This window comes from Medicago sativa, chromosome 4 (genome assembly GCF_051527215.1).
Source record: "Medicago sativa cultivar Bolivia chromosome 4, Bolivia_mono, whole genome shotgun sequence".
Classification (NCBI taxonomy): Eukaryota; Viridiplantae; Streptophyta; class Magnoliopsida; order Fabales; family Fabaceae; genus Medicago; species Medicago sativa.
In genome coordinates this window covers 84,498,048-84,510,940 of record NC_140752.1, presented here as the reverse complement: position 1 = coordinate 84,510,940, position 12,893 = coordinate 84,498,048, and the positions used below count along the sequence as shown (strand labels likewise).

General features: G+C 32.9%; 1 protein-coding gene across 5 annotated transcripts; it reads left to right on the top strand.

Moving 5' to 3' along the window:
- Positions 1 to 2,694: 2,694 nt before the first annotated feature.
- Positions 2,695 to 7,712, top strand: SWC2 (DNA binding protein SWC2). 5 transcript variants are annotated; one of them, XR_015007290.1, is made up of 10 exons: positions 2,695 to 2,936; positions 3,025 to 3,330; positions 3,950 to 4,022; positions 4,132 to 4,251; positions 4,336 to 4,404; positions 5,697 to 5,739; positions 5,906 to 5,971; positions 6,809 to 7,006; positions 7,087 to 7,139; positions 7,319 to 7,712. XR_015007290.1 is itself a non-coding variant. In XM_085704654.1 (9 exons), the coding sequence occupies exons 1-8, from the start codon at positions 2,712 to 2,714 to the stop codon at positions 6,996 to 6,998; spliced, it is 1,092 nt and encodes a 363-aa protein (XP_085560780.1). In that variant the 5' UTR covers positions 2,695 to 2,711; the 3' UTR covers positions 6,999 to 7,006; positions 7,245 to 7,712. The 5 variants fall into 5 exon arrangements, 2 of the variants coding, with proteins under 2 accessions (XP_085560780.1, XP_085560779.1); XR_015007288.1 differs by having other exon boundaries at positions 7,245 to 7,712; XR_015007289.1 differs by having other exon boundaries at positions 6,809 to 7,139.
- Positions 7,713 to 12,893: the final 5,181 nt, after the last annotated feature.

Genomic DNA, 12,893 nt, shown 5'->3' with positions numbered 1-12,893 from the left:
AAACTGCTTAGCAATAAACCCGATATTTTTGTCGGAGTTCAACCGAGTGTCCAAAAAATATCTAATGTTTTTAATTCTATTTTCAATTTCTTTTTCTAAAACCAACTAAAAACCACTTCCGATTCCAAGACTCTACCTATTCACTTTACAAAACTGAAATTTTAACCACAATGTTACTTAACAAAAAATGGGATTTAACATTATTTTTTTAATTAGTAGTTTAGATATCAAAATAAAAGGAATAAAATTGTAAATATAATAATTTCAATAAAATATTAAATTGAAAGTAAAAAAGTCACCACAAAATCATGTATCATTTTTTTTTGGCTTAATTACACTTTTGGCCCCTTAAGTTTCCCAAAGTTGTGATATTGACCCCCTAAAAAAACAACTCTTTTCAAGCCCCCTAAGATTATTTTCTGTTGCAATTTTAACCCCCGAAGTTTACTTTTCAGGCCCCCTAATTTCGAGTCAAACAGTAAACTTAGGGGGCTAAAATTGCCATGAGGGGCTAAAATTGCAACAGAAAGTAAACTTAGGGGGCTTGAAAAGATTGTTTTTTCAGGGGGCCAAAATCACAATTTTAAGAAACTTAGGGGGCCAAAAGTGTAATTAAGCATTTTTTTTTTTGCAACATGTATCATTCTCTTAGATATATCTATAAGGGATATCAATAAACCAATATTACGTGTGTATCAAATGAGAATTCATTATTATATGAAAATTCCTTGTTTTAAACTGAATTTATAAAACTCTTTGAATACTCGTACTCATATTTTAAGGACGGTGAGTTGACAGCATAGGGATGAGGACACCATGATTTTCAATGTTGATGGAAGCGCGTTGACAAATTCATGAAAGGCATGATTCGGTTGATTAATTCATGCTATGATGGAAGTTTTCCACTTGGTTTTTTTGGTAGTGTAGGGATCTCAAATATCTCACATAAAAGACGCTATGAGGTCCAACCATTATGCAAATCTCTTGGAACTCATTCAGGTTTATCTTGTTAAGGGCTGTTCTATTTATATCCATTGTATCATTCAAGAGGGGAATTATTGTCTTAATATTCTTGTTAAGTTAGGAGCTAACAGTTCAAATCATCTTACTTCTTTTAACGAACCTCTTATGTGTTTATCATTATCGGTGTTATTAGATGATACTTTAGGCATGTTCTTTTCAAGAACTTTGTTAATTTTTGTTTTTGCTTCCTTTTTCTCATGTAACAAAAAAACGGAATTTATAATTTTGTCAAAAATAAATAAATTATAATTAATATTTTCGAGAGACAATTTATAATTGTAATAAATATATAATAATTAAATATTTGGTTGAATGATTGATCTTTTCAATTGTTGTGCAGAAATATACTATTAATATAAAAAATCAATGTAGTACTATATAATTCAAGGCAAATTCAACTGTGTAATAATCATTTTAATTGTTGAATGTGTAAAGAGTAGTCACAATAATCTTTTATTGTATCAAAATTCTAAAATAATCTTTGATTGTGTATTCTGTTAGTCAAAATAGTCTTCGGCGCTCCTTTAATACTCACAATAACTTTTTATTTTGGGGCTGAATTGATAATAAGTAAGTAACTATAAGGACTTATACAGTAATAAATAAGTATATTGAATGACTAATATGACAATATTAACGAAGTATTTTAATGTCGGATATTAATTTGACTAACGAAATACACAATTAACAACTATTTTAAAATTTTAATATACTATTGGTGTGTTACCAGTTACACCCTATGAAGTCAGGATACTCTAAAATAGAGACGTACCAATATCGAATACGTATCGTATACCGATACTCCACGAATAACGAAGTATCAGAATTAATTATTTAATTTTTAAAAAATATTTTATCATATACATATAAGATACTCCACATATACACAAATATACTTCATAGATACGTATCCTAGAAAAGATGAAATGTAAAAAAAATGAGACAATGTTGTAAAAATTCATTAAACATGTGTATGATTCGATTTTAGATATACATTATTAGAATTGTTTTTTTCGATGAACCACTTAAATTTATACTTCTTGTGGATAAAGGTAATGAAAGAGAAGTGATTCAATTAATCAACATTAAATAACATTTGTGTTGCATTCTTTTAATAATGTTTCTCTCAATATTCCAACATATGAAAATACTCCCTCCGTCCCTTAATGTAACCACCCATTTGATTTTATTTTTGTCCCTAAATGTAACCCCCTTTTCAAATTACTAGATGCATTTATTATTTTTTTCCTAAACATACCCCTAATTAATACTACTAACTTGTCTTGAAATATGAATAGTCAAATTTAATACACATACAAACAAAGGACAATTTGGTAATATTAATACATAAAACAGACACATTAATTACACTGACAACTTTTCTTAAGAAATGTGAAAAATGCAAAGGGGGGTTACATTAAGGGACGGAGGGAGTATAATATAATTTATAATCAAACATATCTTTTTTTTTTTTTTTGAGAGATAATCAAACATATCTTAAACGTACGATATCCTAAATTTCAAAAAATACATGTATCGACCGACATACACGTATCGTATCAGCACCGTGACCCGGGTTGCACCACACCAAAATGAATAAGCGAATATGAGAGTGGGCCCCAAGAGAAGGTTCGGGAGTAAGTGTTAACACTGAACAGAAGGTAGCAGAGTGCGAGCGAGTTAGTACAATGGAGGAAAAGAATTCAGGCGAAGAAGAGAGATCGAATCTTCTACTACTGGATCGTGCATCTCGAGCGACAAGAGGTAAACGTCTTTCGAAGCTTCTCGACGACGAAGTTCAACAAGATGAATTGTTCTGGGGTCAGGATGCTCTCAAAGAAGAAGACGAAGACGATAACTACCAAGAAGAAGCCGAAATCGCCGACGAATTCGACTCCGATTTCGATCAAGACGTAACTCTCTCTCCAAAACTCATTCATACCGATTAATTAATTCAATTCAATTCAATTCAATTAAACTAATTCTTCTTGATTTTCTCAGGAGCCTGAACCCGATGAAGAACAGCCACAAAACGATGATGAAAGAATGAATAAAAAGAAGCGATTGGTATATCCTGGGAAGGCGACATTGGCTAAAAAGAAGAAAAAGAAGAAAATCTTATCTAATTTGGATGATCCTCCCAAAATTGATGATAATGATGACGGAGATGATGATAAAAACAACAAGAACAACAACCAGGACGATGATGCGAAGGAGGTAATGATTAGGAAGTCTACCAGAACTTCCGTCATTGTTCGCCAAGCTGAAAGAGAAGCCATTCGCGAAGCTCTCAAAGCAACCTACAAGGTTATCTCCAATATCTTTTTCTGTGATTCATTAGGGTTTCTTTTCAATTCTTCATGTTATATCAGTTTTTCGATTATATATTTGTTTGAATTAGTGTATTTGTGCTCATCTAGTGGGATATACACCTGTGAGATTATTTGTGAGAGCTTATGTAAATAACTTATGACATATCCATAAGCTGTTTTTCAAGATAGCTTATGCTTCTGTTTGGATAAACAACTTAATTTGCACCTTATCACAACAATAGATAAAATGAAGTGAAACTGCTTTTGTATAAGCTATAAGCTGTTTTCACAAGTTACCCCAGAAAGATTATTGAAATAAGCTTATAACAGCTTATGGACATGGTATAAGTTCTTCTAAACAATATCCCAGGTGCTTATGCTAGTAGATAAGCTAAAATAAGCCAATCTTAACAGAATCTATGTAAATGGATTATATCTTATATATGAAAACAGTTGTCATTATTTTTAATCTTTTGTTATAGAAATAGACTATACATAAGCACCTATATGATAAGCATTTAAGTTAGAAGCACTGGATTAAGTTGTTTACTCAAGTTCCAAACAACACCTGATTATGGTCTGAAAATGTTTTTTTTCTTTTTTTTTTGGCTCAGCCAGTAATAAGGAAGAAAGGCGAGGAGAAGAAAATGTCACAAGAGGAGATGCTTTTAGAAGCTGCTCAAACAGGTCAATATTAGAATACACTTGGCATCTACTTGTTGATTTCTTTGCCTGCTTGTTTGTTTTAGTTTTCTAAAGATCCTTTGATGTTTCAATTATGCTTTTGGCTCTGCAGAAATTATGAACTTGAGGAATTTGGAGCGAGTTTTAGCTAGAGAGGAAGAAGTTAAGAGAAGAGCTATTGTGCATAAAACTGTCTTTAATGGTCCACAGATACACTACATATCACAAAATGGTTGGATGCTGCATTCCATGTGCATTTAGTTTGGTTGTATTGGTTCTTGCCATTTTACATATAGCAATCTGTTTATTTTTTCAGGTTGTTCGTATTTGGAGTTTACTAAAGGGGCATCATTTCACTCAGATATTGCCACAACGTCTGAAGAATGTGCGTCCCTTTTATTCTAGCACTATATTTTGGTTCATTTTTATGTTGAAGAATGTAATATATTCCGTTTCTTGGTTCATAAAGTTCTCACATGTGAAATTAAATTCCCAAAGAAATTGTTTCGTCATTGGTTTTCACAATACATTATTTGTTTGACTTATTGTTATTAGTTTATAGGCAATAACTAGAATAACTGGACACATTCCAAAGGAAGGACCTTGGTAGAGGCTTTGTTTCAGATGGTATCATTTTGCTGGATTAGACTGATGACATTATAACAAGTGCTAAGGTGCAGTTGAACATAAATGTTTTGGAGACCAAGGGATTTCTCTTGAGTTGTCCAAATACCGAATTTACAAAAATTAGTTAGGTTTAGGAAAGGAGGATGGATGAGAGTATGTATAGTAAACAATGAGTAGGAAGGAAGAGTACCCACAACTAAGTAAGGGCAATCCGGTGCACTGAAGCTTCCGCATATGCAGGGTCCAGGAAGGGGTCCCACCATTTGGTGTATTGTACGCAGCCTTACCCTGTTTTTACACAAGAGGCTGTTTCCAGGACTTGAACCCGTGACCTTACAGTCACATGACAACAACTTTACCAGTTGCGCCAAGGTTACCCCTCAGTACCCACAACTAAGTGTTTTAGATAATTAGGGTGTATCTTACAAAAGAAAGGATTGATAATAATGTCCCACAATATCCAAACAGGACAGGTTGAAGTAGAAAAATGCTTCAGGTGTTTGTATGCGCCTTTAAGTAGAAAAAGTTTTACAAAATCCTAGTAAGATTTGCAACTATGTATGGGTCAGAAATGTTGGGAAATAAACTGCAATCATGAGCATAAATGATGGTTGTAGGAATGAGTGGAGTATGGGACGAGTGGGCATACTGAGATGGATAGGTTTAAAGTGAATTCGTTAGATAAAAAATTGGAAAAGCTTCAATACAAAAAAAATTGACGGTTTAATTAGTTTAAAGTTAGGGTAGCTACTATATGGATAATGATTGACAAATCGTATATCATACTACCACCACATGCCTTCATAATATGTGAGGTTGAAGATGGCATGTTGGTAACTCTTACAAATGGGTAGGGGGAGATGAAAAAAAATGTGATAAAACTTGAAAGACTATTGAGAAGAATTTAAAGTACCCGGCATCAGGAAATTCTATGTAGCTAAATAACTATTTTATTTTTTTACTTATAGCCGACCCCACTTAGTGGGATAAGGCTTGGTTGTTGTTGTATTTGTTTTTTTACTTATACGATATATTGATACTTCTTTTCAGATCCAGAACAACCTGTTTGCGTTATTACTGGTTTGCCTGCCAAGTAAGAGCCTTTCTTGATGTATTGATGTGATTGTCACTGATTGATTACCAGTAGTTCAGTTGGATTATTAAAAAAAAAAAAAAAAGAAGTAGTTCAGCCGGAATATTTCCCTTTGTCTATAGCCACTGTACCTCAAATATTGTTAAGGAGTTCTCTCTTGATACAGGTACCGTGATCCAAAGACTGGGCTGCCATACGCTACAAAAGAAGCTTTTAAAATAATTCGACAACGGTATGACCTTCTAGATTGCAAGTAAACTTTTTCTGAATGTGTATTGAATTTGTCCTAATATTCTTTTATAACAGTATGTTAATGTGATTCACTTCATAGGAGTATTTTACAAAAACATCGACCAAAAAGATAACTTTTTATGATGCTATTTTCTCGCTACTCTCTCGTTTTTTTTTTTCATTCTGCAATGGTTTGATCTAATGTTCCAATAGAAGGATGACTGCAGACCAGTTTTCCCCACCATGATGTTATTGAATTACTAAAGCTATCAAAGTTATTTTGAATACAGAATAGAATAGCATGAAATTACAAACCAATGAACCATGTCATCTTAAGAAGGAAAGAAGTAATTGACAAATTGATGCTCAACTTGCGTCATTTGGATATTATCTTCGTTTATTCTTTTTCTTAGTCTTGAAGTCCAAGGCACATACTATTGTTGGATAGCTAATGATGGGTGTTATGTATAAAAACCATGCACGTGCCTTCACCCAATTTCTCTAGCTTTTCAGAGAGAGATGGTTTAGACATAGTATTAGAGCTTCCACACCCATGAAATTGTGTTTAATCCTAGTTATAATTGTTCTTATAGTATCGAAAAATTAAATTTCACGAGTGTCAGATAGCTTGTATGTTGTCTGCCAACTCTACACGTCAAGCTGTAAGAGCTATTGCATGAGGGGTTGTGTTAAATATAAAAGCATTCATGTGGGAGTTGGTTAATGATAGTAGGATTAGGCTTTATTTTAAAAAACGTGTTGATCATTGAATATATTGTTCAGAGCATGTAATCAAGTGATTGCTTGTAATTGATTTTAATTGGGGATTATTTTGCAGCATTCTGGATGAAAGTGCAAACTCTAGAAAAGAAACGAATATGGGAGGCTTATATGATTCAGTTTCTGGATATGGTTTTCCAACCAAGAAAAAGAGATCGACAATGCGAGATAAAAATATACATCCACATGATCGGTCCTTGGCTCGGTTTCGTAGAATTCCTACTTTTGAGGATGAAGATTCTGACTAACTGCCTTGGTGATTTTTTTTTCCTCCTATTTTTAGTCTTCTTTTATAGTTCACCCTCTTGTAATAACGATGCATTATTTTAATTTCAGTGCCAAATCATGAAAGAAGCCATTGCTGTGCTTCATCACGATTCGGACCTCAGGTTGGGATTAAAATAGAAACAGGGTATTTGAGGCCTGTTTCAGTAATCTTGGGTCTTCTGTGGTGTGTATACTTTTAAAATTGACCCTGCTCATTTTTTTATCAGGAGAATTCACTACAAAAGTTTGCAAACCTTGCGCTGAAGTATTGGAATATAACTTTTAGACTTTTACAAGACAGACACCATGGAGTTGTATAGATTGAAACAAGGAGTGGAGTGAAAGAAGATTAAAATTTGCTTAGATATCTAATGATGAGATTGGATACGGTATAACAACGATTGGATACTTTTCTGTTAGATGGGGTTGGGTGAGAAGATCAATTGACACCATAAAGTCCTATCATATATTTTGGGTCAAAGGCATATTTTTTGATAAAAAGTTCAAATGCCTGTTATTTAACTTCAAATCTTTCTTAAGGGTTTGACTAATAGTTTTCTTTGGTCTCCCTCATTTCCTCATTATCAAACTATTCTCTACTTAGTCTACTCTGCTTACAAAGTTACTAGTATTTCTGTCTGTCTTCTCCATACAATACCCGAGACAAGATTCTAATATATTTTCTGTTATCCCAATTTTCTCTCTAACAATTGCATTTAAATTCTGTTTTTTTATATGACCACCCATCCGGTGTGACATTCTCGTCTTTACATCTAGTTGTATACAACATTGAGGATCTTACAATTGTGTGGTAAAATTTGCTTTGGACTTGAAAGGTTTATATCACTTTGAAAAATCAACTACTGAGATTTTATGTTTGATTAATAGTACTTTTGATTCCCATAAAAATTTGTTTTGAAAATACTTAGTAATATTACAGAATTTTTTATGCAAAAGTTACCACTTTTAATTGCTTAAAAAATATCCTAAAGGCGCTCGTTAGTATTTTCTTATTTTATATACATAACAATCTTTTTAGAGTTTTCTATATACATGTGTGTGTGTGACAACTATAATTGTTGAAAGAGTTTTCTCCACAATGAGTATTAAGAATTGAACACGGAATCCCAAGAGAACAATTATGAAGTATATTTTTTTTGGAAAGAATTATGATGAATATTTATGTTTTCAAAATTAAAGTAGTGTGTGTTTGCGCACGCGTGTGGGTGGGTGCGTGCGTGCGTGTGTTACCCTCACTACTCAAGACTTTTGGGTCTGTCCCTGACTGTATTGACAAATTAACAAACAGATGTCTAAGTTTATTAAATTATGTGCATTAATCTTCGTATTGCTCGCTCTTGGCCTTGCTGCCACCGGAGCGGAAGAATTGAATTTCAATGGTGATATGAAAACGGTGGTCACATGCGGTTATCTCAAGTATCTCTGCCAATTCATAAACCCGCCTCTGTTTTGTCCTATTATCTATTATTCAAGTTGTACCAGATTCAATGGTGGTGGTGGTGATGATACCACCACCGTTGAAATCCCACCTAACTTCGTTCCTCCCGCTCCGCCTGCAGCCTCCAACAACTAGCCTCTCGCTATGCATGCGTAATCCCACCTAATGAATAAATGTTGTGTTGTGTGTCTCTCTGCATGAATGTCTTACTTATCTCATAGTGTTTTTTTTTTTCTTTTCTTTTTTCTTTTGTGTGTTTGTGTGAAGTCGTGTGTCTATGAATGTATCAACAAATTGTACCGTTGATTGAATAAATAAATTATGATTTGAAGAAGATTTCCAGTTTGTGCATGTTATATGATATTTCCAGTTTGATAATGCTTGCTCTATTCGTTATGCTTGCTCTCGGCCTCGCTGCCGCCGCCATAGCGGAGGATATTAAAACGGTGGTCGCATGTGGCTACCTCAAATACCTTTGCTAGTTCATTAACCCAGCTCTATTTTGTCCTATATACTATGCCAGCTGCACCGGATTGAGTGGTGGTGGTGGTGATGACCAACTCCGCCTTCAGCCTCCAACAACTACAGCTAGCCTCCCGCTCTGCCTTCGTAATCCCACCTAATGAATAAATGTTGTGTGTTACTTATCTCATGGTGTGTTTTTTTCTTTTACTTTTTTTGTGTGCGTGTTTGTGTGAAGTCGTGGAGGGCCAAAAGAGCCGAATTTCCACCACATGACATTACTTATGTTAAAGATACGGTTTTTCTCTTTAGGTGTGTATTACTTTCAATAGAAATTCATAATTTTCAAACACTCAGTTAACATTTTTATTTTATTTTTATCTCTTTCTTCCTCTAAACTATCCAATCCATTAGATCATTCTCTCTACCTCTATCTCTTTGTTAGTGTTGAATGGATAATAGGTGTGTATACAGATAATTTTCCTTTCCCATAAAATAAATAAATAGAATTATCACTTGGTAGGGATGGTTGTGGAAATTTTTGAGTATTAATGTATTTGAGAAATGACGTGAATGCGTGGAGAATTAACACATCCATCCTCTGCTGATTAATTTAAACATGAAGATTGAATAAGATTAATGATGGTTGGAACAAAAGCTGAGCAGCCAGAAGGGCGCCAACGTGAATAAACGACATAATTGTGTTTAGATTTAAAAATATTTTAGGGACCACGTGACACATGCAAATGAGTTGCCATTGTCGATCAAATCAAATATATGAGAAATTTATACCAACAAGTTTATCTTTCAATTTTCTCTAAAAAAAAAAAAAATCGATCTTTCAATTTCAATTCAACAATTACACATACGAAAAACGTCATACTAATTTGAGTAAAAAACAATACTACTAACTTCGTTTTATTTTTTGACATTCTAAATAAAGAAGACCTTAAGTAAAAACATTTTACAGGAGTTTTTTTTTTAACAATGTAAAAAACATTTTACCGGAGTTAATTATTACCATTATTTATTTTAAGAAAGAAATTAATTGTCAGACATCGTTCAAAAAAAAAAGTTAATTGTCTGACTAAAAAAAATTATTTTTCGTGCTTTATCTGTTATACTAAGGGCCCGTTTGTTACGGATTAAAATAAAAGTGATTTTGATATAAAATAATTTAGAGATTATATTTTAGAGATTATATGAAAAATCAGAATCTATTTTGCGTTTGTTTACTGTAATAAAAATCACTTTTTTTAAACAAATAATCTAGTTTGTTTGGATACAACTATATAAAATAAATTTTTTTGTTACAAAATTAGTTCAATCTTTTAAATTATATTTTCTCTCTCCTCTAAAAAAAATCTATTTTATTTTAAGCTGCTCCTAACAGCTTCTCATTTGAAGCTGTTTTTAGATTATTTTTAGATTCTGATTTTTTTTTAAAATCTGTAACAAACGGATACAATACTCTTAAAAGTGATTATTTTTTAAAAATAAGTGATTTTTTTCTTAAAAAAGCTATAACAAACGGGCTCTAAATTAATATTATTTTTTTTGGGATAAAATATGCAAGGTCCGACGTTCAAACCCCGGCTACTACCAAAAAAAATTAATAATTTTTTTTAATTTGTTTTTGTCTTTCGATCTTTCATTTTTTTTTTTTGCATGATATTCGTTTTAATATCTTTATTTTTATTTTTTTTACTCCCTCCATTTCAAAATGAGCGTTACTTTAGCCAAAAAAATTTGTTTCAAAATGAATGTCACTTTACATTTTCAATACAACTTTAATTTTTTTCTTCCAACTTTACCTTCAATAAATACTCCAACTTTTTTCTCACACAATTTTCAATGCAACTTTAATTTTGTCTTTTTCTTATAAAGTAAGGGCAGTTTAGTAAAAGCGTCATATCCAATGATTATTTCATTCCATTTCTTAATCTATGGGTCAAAACCTAAGCGACACTCATTTTGAAACAGAGGGAATATCTAGTAGCTTAGTGGCTAGCTGTGAAGCCCAGATACGAGATACGATACGGATACGATACTGCACCGATACGCCAATACGGAAAATTTTCAAAAATCAAGATACGATACGGCTGGGATACGTTAATAAAAAAAATTATATAGTTAAATGTACAATATAATTATAACCATTTTTTTAATATGCAAATATATTAACAAACACAAGAAACCAGGCTCGTAGCACATTAACATAAATATAAATAATATTGACGATTAAGAGCGTGGTCATTAGTCAATTACATACGCAATATATACAAAAAAGAGCACCATCGGTGCTATACATCAATGCTACAATATATCCAAAAGGAACATTGTTAGTGCTATACTATATCGATCCAAAAAAGAAGCGCTATATCCAAAAAAGAACACGTCAGTGCTAAGAGTTAACACTTTTACATCTCCTCTCCTCCATTCCCATCATCAAGATACAAATCAGCTTCCAAATCCGGTTCATCCAAAGACAACTCTGCTAACTTAATTCCAACATCATCAAGCGGTTCATGCGCATCTCTACTAATGTCCCACATTCTTGATTGTCCTTTCTTATATCCATCTTCTTTCCTTGACAAGAAAATGGCCGAGCAGTTCAACGGTGGCCAAAGTGGACGGCGACCACTTTGGAAGAAAAAGTTGAAACCCTAATTTTTTAGAAAGGGGAAGATGCAATTGTTTGTGTGGTGTGGGTCGTACTGGCAGGGGCGGATCTCTATTGAGACCCCCAGGTGCCGTGGCACCCCCCAAGTTTACTATATATATAGCATTATCCATAATACAGCAAGGAATTTCCAGTTGTTCTAGCGGATAGGGGGTGCTTTTACTAGGTTAAAGGTTGTGTGTTCAACCCTTTAGCCAGTATATTTTTGATATTTTCTTGTGCATTTTTAATATTTTATAAAAAAAAAACGTTCCCAAGGAGAATCGAACCCGCAACACAACGCTTATTTAAAGCAATTCAAACCACCAGATCACTTATTATTGTATGATATTACTTGAAATATTGTAATATATAAACGTTCATTAAAGGTGGAGTATACAAAAGCATTTGGCACCCTCAAGAAAATAAGTGAAGATCCGCCACTGCGTACTGGCACCAAAGAAAGATAAATGAAATGTATATATATTATAGTAATATAATGTTTTTATTCTTATTTTTTTTAAAAAAAAACAGAAATCAAAACAATATAAAAAACACAAGTATCCGTGCGTATCGGGATGTATCAGGAAGTATCGGATAATTATTTTTTAAAAAAATAAAATTTAATATTTGGATACTCTCCGGATACGTATCAGGAAGTATCGGGCAGGTATCGGTGCAGGATACGCAGGGGATACGGTACGTCATCCATTTTGAAGTATCGGGGCTTCACAGGTGGCTAGAATTCAGCTTTTTCAAGGTGAATAAGTGGAGTGTCCGGGGTTCAAACCCCGACCCCTGCATATAACAATGCATGTCCATGGCAACTGAGTTATGCTCACTGAGACAATACCTTTATCTTTTTTATTAAAGACTAAAATGAATGTTAGGTCAGGTGCATAAGGTTTTAGATTAGTTAGATTTCGGGGACTTTGAACAAAGATATTATCACATAGATTGATCTAAGTGGTACGAGACTTGAACTACTTAAATACGTGGTATGAAGTAATTTGATTTGGATGAAAGAACTAATCTTACGTGTTCTAAATATTTCTATCGAAACTAAGTGACGGTGAAAACTTCTAGCGAGTATTAATTAATTTTTAAAAAAATTGCAAATCAGTCAACTACTTAATCAAATTTTATCGGCTAAGTTTAATTATTACTCCATTGATTGATTTATTAGTCAAAAAGAATTATAATTAATCTAAATATATAAAGTTCAGTTTTTAATGAGTTTTTTTTTCTTTCTTTTCTGTGAATTTAAATGACTTGTTTTGACTTTGTATCCTT